The sequence below is a fragment of the Micromys minutus genome (assembly GCF_963924665.1).
Source record: "Micromys minutus genome assembly, chromosome: X".
Lineage (NCBI taxonomy): Eukaryota > Metazoa > Chordata > Mammalia > Rodentia > Muridae > Micromys > Micromys minutus.
Window position 1 is genome coordinate 30,576,800 of NC_137970.1, and position 26,443 is coordinate 30,603,242.

Consider the following 26,443-nt stretch of genomic DNA (forward strand, 5'->3'; position numbering starts at 1 on the left):
GAGAGCATGTATGCATTTCTGTTGCTGGCTAAAAAAGGCGGTGTGGGTGTCAGCAGTCCGGGAAACAGGAAGGTTTCTATGGAACTAAGGTGCATGTAATGAGCTGAGGGATGGAATTAAATTGAAAATTTTAAAAAGAATTAAAATAAAAGAAAATTATGTTTAAATATGATAGTGAATGATGGCATTTAACATTTTGGTGGCAGAACAACTGTGGGAAATAAAAATAACTTTAACAAAGGATGGTTTTAGACTTTGTCCCAGTAAAATCAAACAAATAAAATATCACTCAAGATTTTAGGAGAATTCATTCATTCTCTTGTGGCTTCAGAATTAATTCAACACACTATTTATTACCTGAGCTGTAGGTGAGCTATAGCTATGTAATGGTACACACCTATAATCACAGCATTTGAGGACTGAAGCAGGAGAACCCTGTGTCTGATGCTAGACTGAGCTACACAGTAAGAACCTGTCTCAAAAACAAAATAAACAAAACAAACAAAAAACAAGCACAGTAACCTGTAGTAGATGAAGAGAATTAACCCTACTTCCAAAATTTATGTGGACTCACTTACTAAATACATATGACAATGGAAAAACAAAGATCATGTCCAACTTTACTAATTTTAAACTAATTTTACACTTTCTTACAGGCCTGCTCTTTTCCAAAGAGGAAGGGGAGGGGAGAGGTAGAGAGATACTGGGAGGAACTGAAGGAAACTGTGGTTGGAATGTATTGTGTGAGTGATTAGTGCATTTTCAATAAAAATTTTAAAAAATTAAAAATATATATAAAAGAAATACTTTAAAATGCTGATTTTTAAAAATGAAAAGTACCTTCATATAGCAGTAGAAAAAGAAATGCTTTCCCATGCTTTTAATTTTTTTAAGTAAGGGCAAAATTACACCACTAGCACAAAATAATAGCCAACTAATTATTGGCTTTAATGGAAGACAGTAGGTAGGATTCATAAGCCAAAATTCATTGACCATGGATATTATGACTTACACCTAGCACTTGGGAGTGGAAGAAGTAATAATATCAGGAGTTCAAGGCCAGTCTGGACCACAGAATGAGATGTTGCCTCAAAAAGGAAAGCAAAATCAACAACAAAATCTCCAAAAAATGAAAAAAAAATCCAACAACTAAAATGTTTTGGTTTAGGGATATAATATATGACTTTGTTTAAATGCCTATTTATAAAATGGTGTGGAGATTTAAAAAACTTCAATTTGGAATATACACACAAGCAGATAATTCAGTTGTCAGTCATGAAATGGCATGTTTATGTTTGCATGTTCATCAATGCAAAACATGAATTTACGATCAACCTATAGCCATGTGATTGAGTGAATATGTGCAATATGTTCCCTAAAGAAATAGTCATAGAGTTATGTGTTAGGTGTGGGCTGGAGAGATGGCTCAGTGGTTAAGAGCACTGACTGCTCTTACAGAGGTCCTGAGTTCAAATCCCAGCAACCACATGGTGGCTCACAACCATCTATAATGAGATCTGATACCTCTTCTGGTGTGCATGAAGAAAGCAACAGTGTACTCATATACATAAAATAAATGAATAAATAAATCTTTTTAAAAGGTGTTAAGTATTTTCTCTTCAATCTTTCCTTCCTTCCATGTTTTGAGTAGTTACCCATAAACAGACATCAGAAATCAGCAGCATTATGACATGTCTGGGAACTCTACTACATACATCATGCCTCTGGGATATAGGGATAAAACCAATGCCAATGAGTAAAAACCAGGAAGGCCTACCAGCCTCTTCCAAGTCACAAACATCTTCTCACTCACCCTTTGGTGATGACCTGACAACCCTCACCTAAGTCTTCTAGTACCTTACTTTACTTTACCTGTTACATAAGAAGAGACCTCTCTTTCTCAACCCATGTATAGTAAAAAGCAAAAATTCAGGCCTCCAGTGGTTCTTCCAAGCCTTCATTAGAACACAGATGCTATTAAATCTGAAAAAATGTGCTACTTTAGTTCTGAAAGTAGTGGATGTCCCTCTATATATACTGTCTCCCGAAACAAAATATTGCCTTAAAAGGCCATTCATTTTTTACCTTTTCAAAAAAGATCCACTTGTTTCTATATTTTTTTCATGTATAAAATATGTAGGCCTATAAATTATGAATGACTTCATAGTCCTATTTTTTCTGTTATCAAGTCCTCCAGATAAACTCTGACTAATCAGTTCTCTAGCTAATCAATTATATTATATCACTGACATAGCAGGTATTTAAAAAAAATTCTTCTGCTTTGTAGAATAAGTTCTTGCAAATTAGAAGACTATCAATTCCTATTAAATAACAATGACCTTTCTTTGTGCAATAATACCACTTTCCAAAGTCCTGTAAAAGCCAAACCGTAGAGGTTAGGACAGTGGTAAGATTTACAGAAAGAAGGCTTGAAAGGAGACTTTCGAAAAGGGCAATGTTAAGGTGTTAACACCAGAAAGAAGCAAACTGGAGAGACAAGGTCTACCCATTCACTTGCCTCGGTCTGGGGAATAAGATATTGCCACGGTGGATGAAGACAGGTGTTTACTCATAGGAGGCTCCGTCTGCTTTGGCAAATTCATGGTTGATGTTGAAAGTTTGTCACATGCTGTAGAGAAATGCATTAAAGACATTGGTTTTCTATCACTGTCGCCTGGGAATCACATCTCAAAGTGTCCTTCCTGTCCTCATCCATTCACATTCAGTGGTACTCCACTGCAGCACAGCATACTGCTTCCATTATCTAGTCTGGAAATGTCCAGGCTACAGCAGCCACTGGTTTGCAATTTCTTCACTGGGCTCTTCTCTTTAATTTAAATGTTCAAAGTCATTCAAGTACCCAGCTAAAAACATGCTAATCCTATCTAGTATTTTCTTGTGTCCAGAGCCTTTAAAACATACCCACATCAAACAAAAACAAAAGTAAATTAGACCCACGGACAACAGTTCTTAGAAATATCTAACACCTTGACCAAAACTACATGTACTGAAACAGAACATTTCTTGAAGGTTATTTGAGGCTCATGTTGGAAAAAGAATGTAATTTGTAATGCAAGAAGTTTTTGTGTTTAAAGTAGCACTAATTTTAGCAGTTGCAGATTTTCTTTCTGTTTTTAAGAGAAAGCATCAAAATGGCTCCTCTGCAAGTGCTTTAATAATACAATAAGAACTTAAACATCTGACCCTAGATTTGGTGTTCTTATGTTTCAGTCATTGTTTTAGATTGCCTTATAAATTAAATCATTATAACCAAAAAAAAAAAAAAAAAAAAAAAAAAAAAAAGTACTGACAGTGCCCTGTGAAGCCGTGTCAGAACCTGAGGCATGAGTAAAACTACATATGCATTCCTATCAAGGAAACTACCTCCTAACATTTTCAAATTTTAACTCATGTTTTCAAATGAGAGAATTATTCATTATCTGACAATTTCTGCTGACCAAGTGGCAATATTAAATAATCTTAATTAAGTTAAACTCAAAGTATAACATTTTAATTGAGGATGTAGAAATTTTTAACAATACTTTAATTTTCTAGAAAAATAAACAATGAATATAACTGTAGAATTTTCCTTTTTGCCTCAGACTCTGATATGGCTTGGCAAAGCACTAGTTTCTAGAAATTCAATATTTGATTTGGGGATGTTCCTTAGTAGTAGAGTGCTTGCTTAGCACATGAGATGCCATGAGTTCCCTGGGAAAGCAGGGGAGAGGAAGGGAGGGACATGAAAGGCAATTCATTACTTTGTTTAACATGGATTGCTCTGTGGTTTAATTTTTATAAATACAGTATTAAATATTATCTCATCTTGCTATTTTTGGTATTCATATAGGTTATATGTCTGAGTCACTCACCTTACCTTGTTACTAGATTTACTATGGGGAAAACCAAGTCTCAACTATAAAGCAAAATCCGTGCTACTTAGCACTACCAGTAAGAATATTCTGTGTCAAATGAATACGAAAAATCAAAGATATTTATTCCTACTATTAAAATGCCTATCTATACTGCTCATAAATATCACATCCTTTCTATAACTCATTTTCAGTTTACCAGTCAAATATGCAGCATTTCTAAAGTCAGTGTTAAATGAAAACAAAGTTTTGCTAGTTCTGTTCTTAATATAGACCACAGAAAATTTTTATGTTTATATTTTCCATGTATTGCATTTTTAGATAGAGAGATAAGAGTCTGGCACAAAGCCAAATTGTCTGATTACCTAGATTCTCCATGTTAGTACTGATAAATTCCCTACCTCTGCTTCTCAAACACATCTCCAGAAATTCATTACGTTAACCAAGCCCCAGTATTCTATTCAGAATCTGATTTCTGATTTTTCACCAGAAGTTTTAAAAAGTACTTTGCTACTTAAAAAATAAAACAAGATGATTAATGAGACTGCTAAATGTCTAAATGCACAAAATTCAAATATTAATGAGATTTTTTTAAAGGCAGAAGTTATCCAGCTGAGGGTGAAATGTCTCCAGGGCACTAAGATATAAGGCATGCAGCTCTGTGATGACAAAGGAACAAAAACATATGGGCATGTCGATCACAGCTCTAAGGGTAGTCATGAAAAGTCAGACCAAGACATCAATTGTGAAAGTGATTTCACTTTTGAGTGACTTCACAATTGAGACAGACACAGCGATGGAGGAGGGTGATCAGAACAGTTGTCACAGAACACTATGGCATGGTGATGCTTGTGTATACCGTTGGTGGACTCGGCAGCAGCTGTAGTGGTCCCTGTGTCCGAAGGGGGAGTGCTGGTTGCTAAAGTTAGAGGAAGGGGTGGGGTATTTTCTGATTCACCTACACAGAAAAAAAAATCAGAGCAAAGAGAGGTAAAAGAAAAAGTTCCAATTTGTTGCTGCATTTTAGTTTTTAATAAAGATATTAGCAAAGTAACACGAATTATTGACTTTTCAAAAGAAAAAAAAAGTGTATTTATTCCAAATGGTTAAAATCAAAAGATGGCAAAGTCAAGAGACAGTAATTTACACATCTGCTCTCATAAAGAGATAGTAAACAACTCCTGCATGATAGAATACTGAGATCATTGAAACAAATTATGACATTGAAAAGAGGGGAAAGTAATCATGATAGTAGTAATAATTCATAAATTAGGCCTCTGAAAATTTAAAGATGATCATGAATTAGATAATGAAATAAATAAGTTGCTTTAAAATAAAATCAGAGCACAAATGAGATAAGAAGGGAAACTGCCCAGCCCTTCTTAAAGAGTAACTGCTGCTTTTCCAGGCACTTCTAAAGCTGTGACTGTGCCTTCTACCATTTCCCTCTCCTAAAATGAGACTGCTTTTGGACCTGTGTGCTCAATCTAACTACCAGGCTCTATATTTATTTTCTTTGCTTTTATTTAGATCTTCCCTAAAGCCCAGTATTCATGCTTCAAGTATCTAATAGCAAAAAGAATGACAGTTCTCCTTTATGAGAAATGCATACACATACAGGAAGCATGGCAGTTTAAGCATCTTAAAAGGTGCCTGTAAAGCTGTACACAGAATCTTCCAATCTTGCAGACATGCAGTCACGCCCGTGATCCCCCACAGGGCCCTGCAATGCAGAGACAGCATTAGACTCACCATCACGTCCTCCAGTCCCTGAAGCTGGTGATCCTGCCCATGAACACTTCTTCTTCAGCTCTAGCTGCTGTGTACGCTCCAGGGACCGGCGCATCATTGCTTCTAGGCGCTCCTGCCCAATTTACAAAAGGCATAGGATTTTAACAGAAGCAGTAGGAACCATTCAGGCACACTGCACTGCTGCTGCCTTAATGCTCCAGAAGAGTCACCAAATAGGGCTTTCTGTGCTCAGCATCCCAAACCCAGGCACATGGGCTCTCTTTACCACCCCAATGCCTTTAGCTGGGGTGGAGAGTAAACAATACAGCTAGGCTAGTGCTGGTTCTCTAACCACAGACTGTGAACACTGTTTCCTGTCCTGTCCTGTCCCCTCCCCTTTCCTCCCTGGGGAGAAACTGTTGCTATGCCAGCTCCACTTGCTTATGAATAATGCTCAATAGGCATTAACTCTTTCAAGTCTGTCTTAAGACTGGTTAAGAACTGAAATTTGATCCTGGTACCAAATTTAGCCTTTCTTCTTGAAAGCATAACCCATTCCTAATTTGAGGAAATTTAAATTAAAGTATAGTTTGAAAAATTTCAGCCTTGTATATAACTTTTAAGGACAGCATTTGATTTTGAAACCTATTTTGTAAAGCCACATATTCATCTTTGGACTCTGTTTCAACATTGTACTAATTTTCTTCTCATATACTCTTAAGAAAACACTGCATAGTCCAAGATTTGATAAAGTACAGAAACTTCTGGCTACAAAATAAAACAACTATGCTTTGCCACAGTTAGGTATATGTGTGTAGGTGGGGGGGGGGTGTGGCAGGGACTAAGTATTTTTTAATTAGAAAATAAAAACAGACACCGGGCTTCTCTCCTAAAGGAGGATTTATCAAATTATCCATATTAACCAAAGTGTTACTTTCATAAAGTTGTCCTTGACAGTGAATTGAAGGTGTTCTAATTCTGCACCTTCACTACTTCAATGACAATGCAAAATACTTGCCTCTACTAGAGAAGCCTAAAGCAAGGGTGGTCATTACACTGCAGTGCCCTGGGAGTAGTAGACTAATCATACTGAACTCCAAAATATGTACCTAGAATTTTTGATGGCTTGTAAAAAGAGGCAAAAAAATTAATTTAGGATAGCAAGAACTGAGTAATCACGACTTAAGTATTAGTGTTCTAGTTTGGAGTTGAGCACTCTCCAATCATGAGTGCACATTTTTTTTGGAATGTCCTATCCTGATGACCTTGAACCATTAAGTCCTGATGGTTCAAGCCCAGGTGGTCTTCCAGATCAAAGTTGGAACTAGGAGGGAATAGAGCTTTACAACAATAGATGAGTGAGATATGGTCACCTGAGACTTAGACTAAATGGTATTTTATTACATGTATCTAAGCAAAAGTACTTAACTAGAAGCCTAATTTGTTTTAAACACTTCACCCTAGAATAAATTCAATTCAGGATGGGTTTTGGTAGATTTTTCTACATGTCAAAAGGACCAGAAGGACCTCATAAGATAGTTACTAACATATTTAAGGACACAGAACAAAGACCACTCAAAAAATAGCCTTATTATTCAGAAGCTATAATTCTGAGGAGACAGAATTATAAAGAACTGCTTGTTCTCCTAAAGTCAGACGTACCCCTCAGGATACTTAGGAAGAAAAAATAAACAACTTCAGAAAATGTACTCATGCTAACTACTCTCAATTTCTCAAGTGACTACAGATTACAACACCGGGGGTTGTTCCTTTGTAGTATGAATAGACTTGTGATTCACTTTTTAGCCCTCTGGCCATTTTACATTTCTGTCCTTCAATTTCCTCATCTATAAAATGAAGATACTATTATTTATGTCACCATGTCATATAAGGTTAATTACTAGATCTAGTACCTGAGGTAGTTCACTCTTTTACTAGTCCTAAATGAATCTGAATTTGAAGGAAGATTTAAAAAACAGCTTAGAACTGTGGCTTTCAAACTTCAGTGTGGATGCATCAGAATTCCCCCCACACTCTGCCAAAGGATTTAGGATTTATTCCTAGGATTTCTCAGTAATCTGGGGTAGTGTATTCTTGTATTTATTTATGGCAGTATTGGGGATTAGAACTCAAGGCCTTGCACATGTTAAACAAGAACTGAACTGTACCTAACCCAAGAACTTGCGTTTTTAACTAGTTTTCAGGTGCTGCTGCTAGTAGGATCACAGAAGCACTGTGACTTAGAAAATTTGAGCATGAGAAAGCAAGGGAAAGAGTTTAGTTATACTAGAAAAACAGTATTCATAAATATTGGAACTGCATAGTGCCTACCAAACTGTGGTTCTCCTGAGTATCATTGGCAAGGCATATTCTTGTCCCTTCAGTACTTGTGTGGACTTTTAAGAAGGAAAACGGGGAGGAAGTTAATCTTATTTCTAGCTAACTCTACATCTAACTAGATGACTAGACAAATCTGGAAAACTGTGAACAACAGTAACCACTGAGCTGGCCAAGCTGGATTAAAAACACAGTAGAGCAGCCTGGAGAGATGGGTTAGGGTTAGGGTTAGGGGTTAGGGTTAGTACAGGACTGGAGAGATGGCTCAGTGGTTAAGAACACTGACTGCTCTTCCAGAGGTCCTGAGTTCAATTCCCAGCAACCACATGGTGGCTCACAACCATCTGTAATGGGATCTGCTGCCCTTTTCTGGTGTGTCTGAAGACAGCAACAGTGTGCTACTCATATACATAAAAATAAATAAATCGTTAAAAAGAAAAACAAAATTTCAGTAGAGCATTTGGGAAAATTGGATAGTCACATGTAGAAGAATGAAATTAAAATTTAGCTTTAACTTTGCACAAAAAAACAAAAATGAACCAAAGATCACAAACTGAAACTTAATAGAGGAAAGCCTAATGAACTACTTCAGGATTTAGGAGTAGGCAAAAATTTTCCAGAAAGAACTCTAGTAGCTCACTAAATAATCTCAAGAAATGATAAATTATATCTTATTAAACTGAAAACTTCCTTCACAGCAAAGGAAAAAAATATCAGAGTGAAGTGATAGTCTACAGAATGGGAGAGCATTTTCACAAACTATACATCTGAGTGGAGATTAATATCAAGCATATATGTACACAGAACTACTAAAATTAAACATCCCATCACCCCAATTTATCCAGTTAATTAATAGACAAATGCATTAAACAGATAATTCTCAAAAAATGGAAATGGTTAACAAGTAATTGTAATATATTCAATATCCTTAGATATTGAAATGCCAATTAAATCTTCATTATAATTCTATCTCACCATAGGATGAATGGCTATTCTCACCAATGGCTATCATTAAGAAAATAAATGACAATGAATGCTGGAAAAGATGTTGGGGAAAGGAACGCCCACCCCTTTCATAGTTACTGGAAATGAAAATGGGTGTAGCAACTATGGAACTTAGAATGGAGATTCCTCAAAAAAAAAAAAAAAAAGGAAAAACTACATCAACCATATGAATGACCCAGTTGTATCACTAGTGCACACATACCTGAAGGAGTACTCTATGTTACCATAACACAGGGATACTTGCATATCCACTTTTACAGCTACTGTACTTACAATGCCCAAGATGGAACCACCCTAGATTCCCATTGATAGATGGACAGATCAAGAAAATGTGGCAATTGGGAGAAGGAAAGGACCTAGAGCAAGAAAGTGTCATAATATATCTAGAGAGATGGCTCAGTGTTTTGGAGTATATACTGCTCTTGCAGAAGATCTAGGTTTGGTTCCCAGTACCTATGTCAGGTGGCATACAAATGCCTGTAACTCCAGCTCCAGGAAAATCTAAAGCCGTCTTCTGGCCTCCACATGTCAGATACATGTACTACTCATATACATATAAATAAAAATCAAAATAAAATCTTTTTCTAAAAGTGCCATAATGGAATCCAATAATTTATATACCAACTTAATAAGGTAGTTAAAAGGCAAATGATTAAAAAAGAAAGGGCAGTATTTATATACAATGGAGTTTTGAAAGATTTATTTTTATTTTATGTGTATGAGTGCTTTTTCTGAAAAAATTATAAGTGTACTACATGTGTGCCTGGTGCCTATTGGGGCCAGAAGAGCAAGCCAGATTCCCTAAAACTAGTTACAGATGGTTGTGAAGCACCATATGGGTGGCTAGGAATCTAATGAGTCCTCTGCAAGAGCAGTAAGTGCCTTTAAACACAAAGCAATTGCTCCAGCCCTGACGATGGAGATTTATTTAGTCATAATGAAGAATGAAATTATGTCATTTGCTAGAACTAAAGATCATAAGCAAAATAGGCCAGACTCAGACATATAACACATTCTTTCTCATACATGGAAATTAGATTTAAATATAAACCCATATTATTTCATAAACATAAGTGACATAAAAGTAAAGGGAACTGTTACACATTATCACACTTTTTCAGATGAGGAAATTGTATTAAACTATACATACATATATACATATATATATGTGTGTGTGTAACATGAAAATAAAAAAGGGACTATTTAGGGGAAGGAAAAGTAGGAAAAGATGGTGGGTTAGTAAATATTGCCAAGACAACATAATATATATATGCAAATGTGAAAATGAAATCCATTATGTTCTGTGTTAACTAAAACTAGAATTAGTATAAATAAATAAATAAATAAATAAATAAATAAATAAATAAATATCCTCTAGTACAGAATGATGCAGACACTGTTGTCTGGTGGTCAGGGAAAGAAAGGGAGAGGAAAAGGGGGGATAGAGGAAGAGGAGGGAAGAGAAAAGAAGGAGAGAGGAAGGGAAGAAGGGAGGGGAGAGAGGAAGGGAGAGAGGAAGGGAGAGACGGGGAAGGCAGAGAGAAAAAGCTATACCTTTTTTACTGCTTCTACTGTACGTGTTCAAGGATAGAACTCAAGGTCACAGTGGTCCACAACAGGGATCTTCACAAGAGGTCTCCTCTCTACAAACAGACTTCTATATATAGCCAGTTAGTTAGCCAAGGCTCTCTAAGAATAGACAGCCTTTAGCTGAGTCAAGTTATTGTTTGGGTAAATTCAGAAATTTCTTATTTTGCACCCAGTTTGAATTTTATTAGCTACTAAGCAATGACAGTGTGAAAAGTTTACATGGGTAAACCCAACTTAAAGAGGTGAAGCTACTCTTTGAAATAAGCTTTTCTTAAGTTATTTGTTGGCATCAGAATTAAGAGTTGATATTTTTCTAAATCCTTTCAGGGCAATTAGTCAAGAAGCTACATTGAATAAAGATTAGATGAGAATAATGAATTGTCCACCAAAACTCGAGGTAGCAAGAACTTGTTTTAGCATTTAAATTTTGAAGGTATATGGCATAATGGATGCTAGGTGACTTCTACCAAGAATATTAACTTGTTCAAGGACAGGGTCTCAAGTGGATGCTGGACATGGGCTCCCCCAATTCTTAAGACCTTTAAAGGTCAAGGTATTGGTTTTGCCTGATAGAGAGAATATTATTCCAGATGATCTGGTCTTGATGTAGCTAAATCATTAGAGGTTTTGTTTCAGGATTTTTTTAAAATTCTGGCCATTTGTAAACCCCTTATGTGGTACTAAGGGATACTGAGACTACCTACTTCTGTGATGAGACACATTAAGGTTAGGGAAAACAACATTATGGAAATAAATGGAATCTGAAGAAGGGAAGAGGTACAAGGGAAAAGAGGAGCTTACAGACTTCTTATGATCTTCAAAATATCAGACCCACAAAGGTAAAAATCCTGCAACCCTTTCCAATATGCTAGAGAAGCAATGAGGCCTATATCAGATATCTTTTCACTGAAGTGTTTTCTTGGTTGACAAGAGACAGAACATGACTGAGATGTCCTAAATTTGGTACTGAGGGGAAAAAATCTAAAAATTATTCTATTTCCGGGTGTTACTGAATATTCAACAGCCCTTATTGAGCTCTTCAAGAACCAAAGAGTTGATCACAGAAGGCTTCCTTTGGAGAACTTCCATAGTGTAAAGCATTCTCACTTCCATAAAAATCACTCATGAAAATGTTTAAGTCTTTGCATCAGCAGTATACTAATCTGATGGGGCTAACTGGTTACTCTACGTGTGGAAACTCCCTACACTACACCTGGGTCTCGTGGGACCCTGGTGGTGGGCGCAGGTGACAAAGGCAAGCCTCTCCTTCCTTGGGCTGCTACATAGCCTTAGAAAATCCAGCTCTCAGCATAGACCTGACCTGCCAAAGCTGTGCCATGCTGTTCCTAGGAAAACTAGAAAAGCATTTTCAGGTTGTTCTTATGCTGACCAGTGGTCAGAGCATATCCTTTATTATATTAAGGATAAAAGAAAGCACAGAATCAGAAAATATCCAGATTTAAAACTACTACAGATTAAGCTGTATCAGAACTCTCTAATATAGTATCCCTTCATCATCAAGGAGTATGAGGCTGGCTACATTAAGCAACTTCAACACTAATGTTCTATAAAGAAAAAATATGCACATTAATTGCCTCCAAAGTGGACCCTTGTGACATTGCAGGATGTGCTGAAGCATGAGAAGCATCTAATATGACACTGCATTGTGTTCTTTCCTGGAAGAAGTAGTTACAGGTTTTTTCCTGAATCAGCAGGATGTCAAGAATTAAAATGTGAATGCAAGGGAGAAAGGGGACAAACTATAAGTCATTAAGCAATGGAGGATGGGAAGAAAATAGGCAAATCCAGTGACTCATGAAAAACATACAAGCTAGGAATGGATAAATCTATCTTAAATTACCTAAACACCTTCTCATGCATTAACTTCCCTTTCCAATATTGAGGATTGAACCTAGGGACATGCATGTGTTAGGGAACTACTCTATCATTAATATATACTGTCAGCCTTCTTTTTAAACTATTTACTTTGAGATAAGAGTCTCACTAAATTGCTTGAACTTATTCTATAGCCAAGGCATCTCCTGAACCTTAATCTTTCTGTCTTAAACTCTTAAGTAGCTAGGATTACAGACCTGTACCACCAGACTTATGTGAATTTTGTTTTGTTTTCATTTTTGGATTTTTATGTGGGATTTTTTTTGATACATGGTCTAATATAGCCTAGGTTAGTCTCAAACAGTCTATAAAACCAAAGATAAATGTGAACTTCTGAACCTTCAGCCTCTATTTCAATGTGACTTTCCCAGTACCTTTGGTTCTAAGAGTTGGAAGAGGGTTTCTCTAGCTACCAGTTGCTTAGTGATAGGAATCAATGGTATATGAACTGCGAGAAACCACAGCAATCAGACTGAAACTAGCAACAGTGAACCACAGATAATAGTTCTGCTTAGGCCTTTATCTGCTAACAAAAACAAATCACCAAAGGTACCCCTTTACAGGCAAAGGTGGGTCTCATATGCATATGTCCTCTTTAAAATTAAAAAAGAGAAAGTAGACTCTAGCTAGGGAAGCCGGTAGGCTGACTGGAATCTTCATAGCTCCCTCTGCTCCTCCAAATCCAATCCTCCCAGTTTCATCGTCAGCTCTGCAGCAGAACACCTGTTTCCTTTCTCCCTCATCTCCAATGGAGCACACAGATTGTTCCCTCCTAACCTCCCTCCCACTAGTCATTGGTTTTATGTCAGTCACCAACTCCAGCAGGCACTCTCTGGAAAGCCACAAAGCCAATCTCCCCAGGTAAACAGGTGGGCTACTTCAGATCTTGACCTCTTCTTCCAGTCCTCCAAGTTCAGTCCTCCATTCTCACTGCCAGCTCTGTAGCAGACCTTCTGCTGTGGACTCTCCTCTCTCTACCCTAATTCCCAGTGAACTAAGCAGATCCTGATGGGACACACAGCTTTTCTCTCCCCTGTCAACCCTTTCAGGTCCCCGCAAGCCATGCCCATTCCTAAGGGTCACTTCCCAATATCCAGAAACACCTTTTACCTGGAACTCCCAATGGCCACACGTAAGAGGATCCCAAAGGAATTTCCTACCAGGCACCACCCAGCCACCACTCTCTCCTAAAATTCAGAGAGAGCAACAGAAACCAAGGTATAAAATAACTACCCAACAAGGACAAAAGCATATATAAGCACCCCCCAATCCTAGATGTCTAGATACCACGATGAAAACACAGGCAGGAATAGTCACCTCCAGCAACCCTACCATAGCAGGTCCTGACTACTTCAACATTGCTGAAGCACAAGTCAAAGAGCTTGAACCAGCCTTTATGAAGAGGATAGAGGTCCTTACAGATGAAATGAACAAATCCCTTACAAAAATTTATGAAAGCAAAAACAGTATAAGGAAATAAACAAAACTGTTCAAGAAGACCTGAACATCAAAATGGAATCAACAAGGAAAACTCAAACTGAGGGAAATCTGGAAAGAAAAAATGTAAGAACCTCAAAACAAAGCAAGCAAGCAAGGAAGCAAACAAACAAACAAAAGCCTAAAAAAGCAAACAAAAGAAAAGAAAGACCCCAGGAAACTCTAAAGCAAGTCTCACCAACAGAACAGAAGAAATTGAAGCAAGAATTTCAGGCACTGAAGACACAATAGAAGAAATATATACCTTTGACAAAGAAAACTCCTAGCAATAAACATACAAAAAAGGTGGGATAATATGAAAAGATCAAATATAATAATAAGAATGGAAGGAGAAAAAACCCAGGTCAAAGAAATAAAAAATATTTTTTTTAACAAACTCATAGAAGAAAGTTTCCCTAACCTAAAGAAGGAGGTGCCTATCAGCAAACTTAGAACATCAAACAGATTGGACCAGAGAACAAAGTACCGGGCTGGAGAGATGGCTCAGTGGTTAAAAGTATTGGCTACTCTTCCAAAGGTCCTGAGTTCAACTCTCAGCAACCACATGGTGGCTCACAACCATCTGTAATAAAATCTGATGCTCTCTTCTGGTGTGTTCGAAGACAGTGACAATGTACTTACATATAATAAATAAATCTTTTAAAAAAAACCAACAAAGTACCCTTGCAATGCCATATAATAATCAAAAATTTAAATATACAGAACAAAAAAGAGTATTAAAAGCTATAAGAGAAAAAGAATAAATAACACATAAAGGCAGATCTATTACAATTGCACCTAACTTTTCAATGAAGACTCTAAAAGCCAGAAATGCATAGACAAATGTGCTACACACATAAGAGATCACAGTAGCCACCACAGACTACTATACCTCCCAAAACTTACAGTCATCATAGAGAAAATAAAAACATTTTAGGATAAAATCAAATTTATGCAACATCTATCTACAAATTCAGTAGGCACTAGAAGGAAAACAGCAACCTAAAGAGTTAACTGTAGCCAAGAAAATACAGGAAATAAATCCTAGACCAGTAAATCAAGATACACCCATACCCACTCACACACATCTTCAACAACACCAAAACCAACAAAACAACCAACCACCATCAATCACCACCACTACCAAAACAATAGGAATCAACACTGCTCACTGATACCTCAATATCAGTAATCTTAATTTCCCATTAAAAAGACACAAATAACTAACAGAATAAATGTAAAACCAGGATCCATCCCTTCTGCTGCTTCCAAGAAACACCTTAACAGCAAGGATAGAAATTACTTCACAGTAAAAGAAAGGAAAAAGATATTTCTGTTTTAGCCACTTTTAAAAGAATTATTTTATGTATGTGAGTACGTTGTAACTGTCTTCAGACACAGCAGAAGAGGGCATCAGATCTTATTACAGATGGTTGTGAGCCACCATGTGGTGCTGAGAATTGAACTCAGTATCTCTGGAAGAACTGTCAGTGCTCTTAACCACTGATTCATCTCTCCTGCCCTTAGCCAGTCTAATATCTGGTAAAACAGACTTCAAAGCAAAACTAATCAGAAGAGATAGAGAAGGATACTATGGTGGCTTGACTAGGTGTGGCCCCATAGACTTAGGTATTTGAATGTTTGTTCCATAGGGATGGCACTATTAGGAGGTATGGCCTTGTTGGACTAGGTGTGGCCTTGTTGGAGGAAGTATGTCACTGTGGAGAAGGACTTTGAGTTCTCCTATACTCAGCCTACATTCAGTGGCACAGTCAGTCTCCTTTTGCCTGTGGATCAAGGTGTAGAATTTTCAGTGCCATGTCTGCCTGCAAGCTACCATGCTCCCTGGCAACCATGACAATAATGAAGTAAATCTCTGAAACTGTAAGCCAGCTCCAGTGAAATGTTTTCCTTTATAAGAGTTGTAGTACTCATGGTGTCTTTTCATAGCAATAAAACCCAAACAAGGGCTGGAGAGATGGCACAGAGGTTAAAAGCACTGGCCATAAAAGCACATAAAATATATAAATAAATCTTTAAAAAATAATTTTAAAAGAATTCAATAAAAATGAAAACAGCAAAATGATGGGACAGAATGAAAGTGGTTCTGACTGAAAAGTTTACAGACTTTCCCACTTGACTTGCCTACATTAAAAAACTGGAGAGATCTCATATTAGTAACTTAACAGCACACATAAAACCTCTAGAACAAAATTTTTTAAAAAAAATCACACCCAACAGGAATAGACAGAAAGAAATAATCAAAATCAGGGCTGGAAAAAAAAAACCTCCCCTATCCACCCACCCCCCCTCTCTAAAACAATCCAGAATAATAGAAGAACTGTGGGAGAAATCTCCATCTCTAATTTCAAGTTGTACAACAGAGCTATAGTAATAAAAAAGCATAGTATTGGCACAAAAACAAACAGGTGGATCAATGGAATTAAACTGAAGACCCATACATAAATCAACATACCCACAGACACCTGATTTTTGATAAAGAATCCAGAAACACACACTGGTTCTGGTCAAAATGGATGTATGTCTGCATGTAGAAGAATGCAAATAGATCCATACTTATCACCCTGTCAAAATTCAAGTCCAAGTTGATCCAAGATCTCAGCAGCAGCAACAACAAAAACAAAAACCAGATACACTGAACCTGATAAAAGAGAAAATGGCTAACGAGCTTGAACACATTGGCATAGGAGATAACTTTCTGAACAAAACATTGATAGCTCAGGCACTATGATCAACAATTAATAATTAAGACCTCATGAAACTGAAATATTTAAAGAAATGTTCAACATCCTTAACAAGCAGGGAAATAAAAACCAAAACTACTTTGAGATTCTATCTTTTGCCTGTCAGAATGGCTAAGACCGATAGCACAGTTGATAGCTCATGCTGGTGAGGATATGGAGCGAGGGGAACAATCATCCATTGCTGGTGGATTATACAGACATTATGAAAATCAATACGGCAGTTCTTCAGAAAGTTGGGAATTGATCTAAAGATCTGGCTATACCACTCTTGGGCATATACCCAAAAAATACTTTATCCTACCACAAGGACACTTGCTCAGTCATGTTCATTTGTAATCTATTCATAATAACCAGAAACTAAAACAACTTAAATGTTTGTCTTAGTTAGGGTTTCCATTGCTGCAAAGAACACCATGACCAAGGAGACTGTGATGGTTTGGATATGCTTGGCTCTCAGGGAGTGGCACTAGTAGAAGGTATGGCCTTGTTGGAGGAAGTGTGTCACTCTGGGGGTGGGCTTGGAGACCCTCCTCCTACCTGCCTGAGGATGCTCAGTCTGTTCCTGGCTTCCTTTGGATGAAGATGTAGAACTCTCAGCTCCTCCTGTACAATGCTTGCCTGGATGCTGCCATGCTTCTGCCTTGATACTGGACTGAACCTCTGAACCTATAAACCAGCCTCAATTAAATGTTTTTATTTATAAGACTTGCCTTGGTCATGGTGTCTGTTCACAGCAATAAAAACCCTAACTAAGACAGCGACTCTTATAAAGAACAACATTTAATTGGGGCTGGCTTACAGGTTTAGAGGCTCAATCCATTATCATCAAGGCATCCATTACCATCATGGCAGCATCCAGGCAGACATGGTGCTGGAGGAGCTGAGAGTTCTATATCTTGTTCCAAAGGCAAACATAAGACTGGCTCCCATGTGGTTAAGAGGAGGGTCTCATTGCCCACTCCCAGTTACACACTCCCTCTAACAAGGTCACACTTACTCCAACAAGATCACATCTTCTAATAGTGCCACTCCCTAGGCCAAACATTCAAACCACCACAATGTCCCTCAAGAAGGATAGATAAAGAAAATGTGGTACATTTACTCAATGGAGTATTACTTAGTAGTTAAAAACTATGAAATTCACAGGTAAATTGATAGAATTAGAAAGAAATCAACCATGGGGGCTGGGGAGATGGCTCAGTAGTTAAGAACACTGACTGCTCTTCCAGAGGTCCTGAGTTTAATTCCTAATAACCACATGGTGGCTGACAACCATCTGTAACAGGATCTCATGCCCTCTTCTGGTGTGTCTGAAGATAGCAACAATGTACTCATATACATAAAATAAATAATTCTTTAAAACAACAACAACAAAATCAACCTGAGTAAGGTATCCCAAATCCAGAAAGACTATATTCACGTATATGTGGATAATAGTTGTTAAGTCAATGATAGCCAAGCTATAGTCTGTAGAAACACAGAAGTTAGGTACAGGGTATGTGACTGGGGGGTAAATATAAATCTCATTAATACTATGGAATAGAACAGACAGTTGTGGATAGATGATGGGTGAACTGGAGTGGGAGGAGAGAAAGAAGAAGGAGGGAATATGGGAACCGCTTAAACTAATACAGTAGAAGCTTCTCTCTCTCTCTCTCTGTGTGTGTGTGTGTGTGTGTGTGTGTGTATGAACAAATGAATGCCTTTTAAATGAAATAACTAAATAATGAATAAAACAGAGTCCCAAGTGGCCATCTCTTATCACCAAATAAAGCTTCCAGTTCTGAGATTATGTTACATTATATCTATTTGTTGACCAAAGAGGTCTATCCTGAAACAACTCAAGCTGTTGTCAAGACTATAGATTGTTCTCTACAACCTGACAGCAAGGTCCCATTGCTAAAAATAATACCTACACAAAACACTTAAGGTGGAAAAGTCAAGGTAGTACCTAAATAGAGTCTCTCCCCCAAATTTTTGATACAGGAAGGTACTCTGTATGCCACCAAAAGAGAAACATAAACACCAAGCCAGCCACAAACCTTTTTTATGCCTGCAAAATATGTTAGGGCAATGGTGGTGTCACAAAGCTTGTAGGAGTAACCAACCACTATCTGATTTGACTAAGGCCAACTCTACAAGATGGAACCTGTACATGACACTCCTTGGGTGACCAAGAACCTGAGACTAGATAGCCTGGGAGTTTAGGAGAAAACCAAATAATACTGTTCAAAAGAACAAAACAAAAAATGTTGCAAAAAAAACATTACTCTTGGTGACGCTCTGCTGTATTCATAGATCAGTTTCCTACTCAGAGATGCTTCCTCCTGTAGCAGACAGGAAGAAACAAAAACCCACAGCCAGACATTATTCAGAGTGAGATACCTTGAAACATTCAGCCTTAAATTAGATGCTTCTATCAAATCCCTTCCCCTTCTGAGCTTAGGGAAATCCATGGAAGAGGAAGCAGAAAGTGTGAGAAACAGAGAGGATGGAGGACTACACCAAGAAAACAAGGCCCTCTAAATCAACATGATCAAAACTCATATGAACTCATAGAGACTGAGACGGAATGCACAGGCCATGTAAAGGTCTACACCTGGTCCTCTGCATATATCATGTGGCTTCCAGTTTACTGTTTTTATGGAATTCTTGAGTGTGTGAATTAGTGGATCTCTGATTTAAAAAAAAAAAAACTTCTCTTGGGATCTTTTCCTTCTGTTTGTTTGTCTTGTCTAAGTCTTATTGTTAATTTATGTTTTATTTTATAATGTTATTTTATTATAAAACATAAGTGAATATATATAGTAATAAGCATTCGGAGACTTTAAAAACACTAAATTTATATAAAAGTCTCTGTATTGTATAGTGTTGGAAACTGACAAATTGCTACATTGTTCATACTAAAAGATGAGTCATTGTACCTTATGAATAAAAGATCACTTGATATAAGAGTATGATTACATCTTTAAAATATACTTGTTAAGAAAATCTATAATCAAAATACGCTTCCTAAATATACTTTCAGAGCTTAGTAATAACGGACTCGATGCAGATAATTGCATTCCATTTTTTAAAGAGAACTGGAAAGGATGATTAAAGCAAGCAGCTACATTAAAATTTAAATACACTAGCATCTTTGTAGTCAAACACAGAATTTTCCAGCAGTAAATAACAGGATCACCTTATTATATGCTTTGGCCTTGATCTGTTCTAGAAGCATGGACCTCCTCCCAGCATAATACTTAATTTTCTATCACTCAAAACCGAAGCCACAAGCCCCCTGTGTCTTTTAATTTATTCAGAAAAAGGTTATACTTGAAAGAAGCCTTGGAAAACCATCAAATCCAACTGCTCAGAGCAGAGACAAGCAAACCAGAGCCAAGAGAAGGCAAGCATTTTGTCCCGGGTTGTACAACAATTTTGAATCAAATGGCAAAATCTGTTTGCTCCTCTGCAAGTGCTACTTCCACTAACTGACTGTATTATAGTGCTGAAAGAAGGTCTTTCCAATAGCTGATACTTGAGTGGTACACAAGATGCCTGCAACACTTTTGCCCTATGTAAATTACTGAGCTAGCTGGGGTGGAAGTCTCCCAAGACCTTACTTACTTACCTCTTCTTCCCGGAGCTTCTGCTTCCTCTTCTCTTCCACTGCTGCCCTCTTCTGATCCTCCCGCTGGCGCTGCTCCTCAAGTTTTCTCCATCGCTCCTCAATTTGTTTCTCATACTGAAGCTTGGCTCTTTTCTGTTTTTCTAAGATCTGTTGTTCCCGAGCAGCTGAGGAATGGAAGCAGAGTGTCATTCCAAGTGCTCCTCATGCAGGTTGGATTAAAAACACAGAAACAATAAACTGATAAAATCCCAGGATGAGTGATGACTATGTCGTCTCTCTGTCTTGGCTTCCTTCTCAGTCATACAGTGGCAGTAATAATATGGTGAAGAAATTATATAATGCATGTAAAAAAACTTCCACACATAGGGGTCATGGTTATTACTGCTATAATTAAGCCAAACTTGTATACAATAGTTAAGCCATATAGTACCTAGAATGATGATAGGTTAAGGGTACATTCCATCAAAATCATGTTAAATGAGTATTCACAGTGATCTGAGCAAATCATAAGATATACAACGTCTTGTCTTTGAATCAAGCCATTTACTAAGAAGCCTTTACCTCTACTAAGCTAGGCTAAGGAAAGGTTCTCTAGGGGTGGCAGTGCCTGAACTGCCCAAAAGGACAAACAAGAATCCAACAGCTTCTGAGTCATCTCACTTCAGTGAGGGAGATCATCTACCTAACTCACAGAACTGGTGGTATCTATAGCTAACAAGAGGTTTAAAAAAATAAAAGCTTTTCTCAACTGAGCACACTGTTGTAACAAAGAAAATGAGTGTCCCCCCCCTTTTTTTCATTTATCTTGAGGATGGCCCTTCGAAATTCCAAAAAGAAGGGAATCAATTTGTTTTATTTATTTGTATGGGTGTCTATCTGCATGTGTGTATGTGTGCCATGTACAACTCACCATAAGAAGACACTGGATCCCCTGGGACTAGAGTTACAGACAGTTGTGAGATGATTGATATGTGTGCTATGGGAATCGAATCTGTATTCTCTAAAGGCAGTCAGTATTAACAATGTAACCATCTCTCCAGCCCCAGTAGCAGCAACTGTTGTCCATAGCTCCTAGAATACTGCCTAGGATACAGTACAGAGTCAAGATTTTGTGAGTAGATGAACTGTTCATTAATTCCAGTTTTTGTGATTATGTAAGTTACTGTGGAAGTTCACAGTCAAGTCTCTAGACTCGTTTACCAGTCTTAGTACTCTTTCCAGTCATTTATAGATTTCTTTTTTATTAGATACTCTCTGTATTTACATTTGAAATGTTATCCCCTTCCTCCACCCGGCTCTCATCCCCGCTCCCCTTCCACTTGTCTTCATGAAGGTGCACTTGCTCCTTCCTAATCACCCTCTCCACCTCAGTGACTTGGCATTTTCCTATGATGGAAAAACATGCCCTCACTGGACCAAAGGCCTCTTCTCACACTGATGCCAGACACTGCTATCTTTGGCTACATACGCAACTGGATCTCTCAATGTGTACACAAAAACTGGTGTTTTACTCCGTGGGAGTTTTGGAAGGATTGGTTGGTTGATAATGTTCTTCCCATGAGGTTGCAAACCCTTTTACCTCCTTCAGTCCTTTCTTTAGCACCTTCATTGGTCTCCCCGTGTTCAGTCCAATGGTTAGCTGCAAACATGCTCAGCTGTATCTGTATGACTCTGGCAGAGCCCCTGAGGAGGCATCTTTATCTGGTTCCTGCCAGTAAGCACTTCTTGGCATAAACAACAGTGCTTGAGTTTTGGTGGCTGCATATGGGGCGGATCCCCAGGTGAGGCAGCCTTTGAATGATCGTTTCTTCAATCCCTGTTCCTCTATTTGGCCTTGTATTTTCTTCTGTGAATGTTTTGCTCTTCCTTCTAAGGACGACTGAGGCAGCCACATTTTGGCCTTCCTTCTTTTTGAGCTTCATCAGGTCTATGAATTGTTTCTTGGGTATTCAGAGCTTTCTGGGGCTAGTATCTGCTTATCAGTGAGTGTATACCATGTGTGTCTTTTGTGACTGGGTTACCTCACTCAGGATGATAGTCTCTATCTTGTTCCATGCCTTTGCCTAGGAATTTCATAAAGTCATTCTTTCTTTTTTATTAATTGAACAACTTTATTTTAAAAAACAAAGATAAATGTACAGATTTTAAACAATTTTGCATAAAAGTATATGAATACATTTTTGTAAGCACTTGGGTTTTTTAAAGGTTTAATAGTGTGCATTAACATCTTACTAGTTACAATGAGCATAAAGTACATGTAAAACAAGATGTAACCTGGAATTAGTCAAAGTTTTCTTGGTGTGTAAAGATTAAGCATAATGGTTTTTCATTTTCTTTTTTTTTTTCTTGAACTTCATATAGTCTGTGAGTTGTTTCTGGGTGTTCAAAGCTTTCTGGGGTTAGTATCCAATTATCCGTGACTGCATGTTATGTTTGTTCTTTTGTGACTGGGTTATCTCACTTAGGATGATATTCTCTAGATACATCCATTTTCTTAAGAATTTCATAAAGTCATTGTTTCTGATAGCTGAGTAGTACTCCACTGTATAAATATACCACAATTTTTGTATCCATTCATCTACTGAAGGACATCTGGGTTCTTTCCAGCTTCTAGCTATTATAAATAGGGCTGCTATGAACACTGTGGTACATGTGTCTTTGTTGTATGTTGGAGCATCTCTGGGGTATATACCCAGAAGTGGAATAGCTGGATCTTCAGGTACTATGTCCAATTCTTTAAGTAATTGCCAGACTGATTTCCAGAGTGGCTGTACCAGTTTACAACCCAACCAACAGTGGAGGAGTGTTCCTCTTTCTCTGCATCCTCACCAGCATCTGCTGTCATCTGAATTTTTGATCTTAGCCATTCTAACTAGTGTGAGGGGGAATCTCAGGGTTGTTTTGATTTGCATTTCCCTGAGGGCTAATGATGTTGAGCACTTCCTTAGATGCTTCTCAGCCATTCGATATTCCTCAATTGAGGACTTTTTGTTTAACTCTGTACCCCATTTTTTAATAGGGTTGTTTGATTCTCTGGTGTCTAGCTTTTTGAGTTCTTTGTGTACCTTGGATATTAGGCCTCTATCTGATGTGGGGTTGGTAAAGATCTTCTCCCAATCTGTTGGCTGCCGTTTTGTTTTCTTGACAGTGTCCTTAGCCTTACAGAAACTTTGCAATCTCATTAAGTCCCATTTGTTCATATTTGACCTTAGAGCACGAGCCATTGGTGTTCTGTTCAGGAAATTTTCTCCTGTGCCTATGTGTTCTAAGGTTTTCCCTACTTTCTTTTCTAATATTTTCAGTGTACCTGGTTTAATCCACTTGCACTTGAGCTTTGTACAAGGAAATAAGAAAGGGTCTATTTTCATTCTTCTGCAAGCTGAGTGCCAGTTGGACCAACACCATTTGTTGAAGAGAATGCCCTTTTTCCATTGAATGTTTACAGCTCCTTTGTCAAAAATCAAGTGACCATATATGTGAGGGCTCATTTCTGGATCTTTTATTCTATTCCATTGATCCACGTGCCTATCTCTGTACCAGTAAAATACAGTTTTTAGCACAATTGCCTTGTAATATAGCTTGAGGTCAGGGATAGTGATTCCCCCAGATGTTTTCTTGTTGTTGAGAATGGATTTCGCTATTCTAGGTCTTTTGTTATTCCAGATGAAATTGCATATTGCTCTTTCCAACTCTATGAAGAACTGGGTTGGAATTTTGATGGGGATTGCATTGAATCTGTAGATTGCTTTTGGTAAGATGGCCATTTTTACAATGTTGATCCTTCCAATCCATGAGCATGGGAGATCTTTCCATTTTGTGAGATCTTCCTCAATTTCCTTCTTTAGAGGTTTGAAGTTCTTGTCACACAGGTCCTTCACTTGCTTAGTTAGAGTCACACCAAGGTATTTCATTTTTTTTGTGACTATTGTGAAGGGTATTATTTCCCTAACTTCTTTCTCCGCATGTTTTTTCTTAGAGTAGAGGAAGGCTACTGATTTGTTTGAGTTAATTTTATATCCAGCCACTTTGCTGAACTTGTTTATCAGCTGTAGGAGTTCTCTGGTGGAATTTTTGGGGTCCCTTAAGTACACTATCATGTCATCTTCAAAGAGTGATGTTTTTACTTCTTCCTTTCCAATTTGTATCCCTGTGATTTCCTTTTGCTGTCTAATTACTCTGGCCAGGACTTCCAGTACTATGTTGAATAGGTAGGGGGAGAATGGGCAGCCTTGTCTAGCTTCTGATTTTAGTGGGATTGCTTCAAGTTTCTCACTGTTAAGTTTGATGTTTGCTATTATTTTGCTGTATATTGCTTTTACTATGTTTAGGTATGGGCCTTGGATTCCTGTTCTTTCCAAGACTTTTAAAATGAAGGGGTGCTGAATTTTGTCAAATGCTTTTTCGGCATCTAGTAAGATGACCATGTGGTTTTTTTCTTTGAGTTTGTTTATATGGTGGATTACTTTGATTGACTTCCGTATATTAAACCATCCCTACATCCCAGGGATGAAGCCTACTTGATCATGGTGAATGATCATTTTGATGTGTTCTTGGATTCGGTTTGCAAGGATTTTGTTGAGTATTTTTTGCATCAATGTTCATAAGTGGGATTGGTCTGAAGTTCTCTTTCCTTGTAGGGTCTTTGTGTAGTTTAGGAACGAGGGTTATTGTGTCCTCAAAAAATGAGTTAGGTAGTATTCCATCTGACTCTATTTTGTGGAATAGTTTGGAGAGTATTGGTATTAGGTCGTCAATAAATGTCTGATAAAATTCTGCACTGAACCCATCTGGACCTGGGCTTTTTTTGGTTGGGAGGCTTTTGATAACTGCTTCTATTTTTTTAGGTGTTATGGGATTATTTAGATGGTTTACCTGGTCCTGGTTTAACTTTAGTATCTGGTATCTCTCTAGGAATTCATCTATTTCCTCCAGATTATCCAGCTTTCTGGAGTAGTAGGATCTGATGATTTCTTGAATTTCCTCAGTTTCAGTTATTATGTCTCCACTTTCATTTCTGATTTCGTTAATTTGGATACTCTCTCTTTGCCCTCTAGTTAGTCTGGCTAAGGGTTTATCAATCTTGTTAATTTTCTCAAAGAACCAGATCTTGGTTTTGTTGATTCTTTCAATGGTTCTTTTTGCTTCTATTTGATCTATTTCTTCTCTAAGTTTGATTATTTCTTGCTGTCTACTCCTCTTGGGTGTATCTGCTTCCTTTTGTTCTAGAGCTTTCAACTGTGCTGTCAAGTTGCTAGTATATGCTCTCTCCAGTTTCTTTTTGGTAGCACTCAGAGCTATGAGTTTTCCTCTCAGTACTGCTTTTATTGCATCCCATAGGTTTGGGTATGTTGTGTTTTAGTTTTCATTAAATTCTAGAAAATTCTTAATTTCTTTATTTCTTCTTTGACCCTGCTATCGTTTAATAGAGCACTGGTTAGTTTCCATGTATATATGAGCTTTTCGTTGTCTTTGTTGTTATTAAAGACCAGCCTTAGACCATGGTGATCTGATAGGATGCATGGGAGTATCTCAATCTTCTTATATCTATTGAGTCTTGTTTTGTGACCGATTATATGGTCAATTCTGGAGAAGGTGCCATGAGGTGCTGAGAAGAAGGTGTATTCTTTTGTTTTAGGATGATATCTTCTATAAATATCTATTAATTCCAATTGGTTCATAACCTCTGCTAGTTTTATAGTGTCCTTGTTCAGTTTCTGTTTCCATGATCTGTCCATTGGTTAGAGTGGGGTATTTAGGTCTCCCACTATTATTGTTTGGGGTGCAATATATTTTTTGAGCTTTAGTAGGGTTTCTTTTATGAATATGGGTACTCTTGTATTTGAAGCATATATGTTAAGAATTGAGAGTTCCTCCTGACAGATTTCCCCTGTAATGAGTAAAAAGTGTCCTTCTGTACCTTTTTTGATAATTTTTGGTTGAAAATCTACTTTATTCGATATTAGAATGGCCACTCCAACTTGGTTCTTGGGGCCGTTTGCTTGCAAGGTTTTTTCCCCAAACTTTTACTCTGAGATAGTGTCTGACTTTGTCTCTGAGATGAGTTTCCTGTATGCAGCAAAATGCTGGATTCTGTTTATGTATCCAGTCTGGTAGCCTATATCTTTTTATTGGGGAATTGAGTCCATTTATATTAA

General features: G+C 37.6%; 1 protein-coding gene across 1 annotated transcript in view; it reads right to left on the minus strand.

The window, feature by feature from the left end:
- MAP7D2 (MAP7 domain containing 2) overlaps positions 1-26,443 on the minus strand; it is a 63,047-nt gene that overhangs the window by 34,010 nt on the left and 2,594 nt on the right. The window contains exons 2-5 of the mRNA XM_080909919.1: positions 20,289-20,452; positions 5,625-5,736; positions 4,732-4,830; positions 2,519-2,629 (exon numbers count right to left, since the gene is read on the minus strand). Coding sequence (XP_080766045.1) covers positions 2,519-2,629; positions 4,732-4,830; positions 5,625-5,736; positions 20,289-20,452 — 486 coding nt within the window. The remainder of the gene's footprint in view (positions 1-2,518; positions 2,630-4,731; positions 4,831-5,624; positions 5,737-20,288; positions 20,453-26,443) is intronic.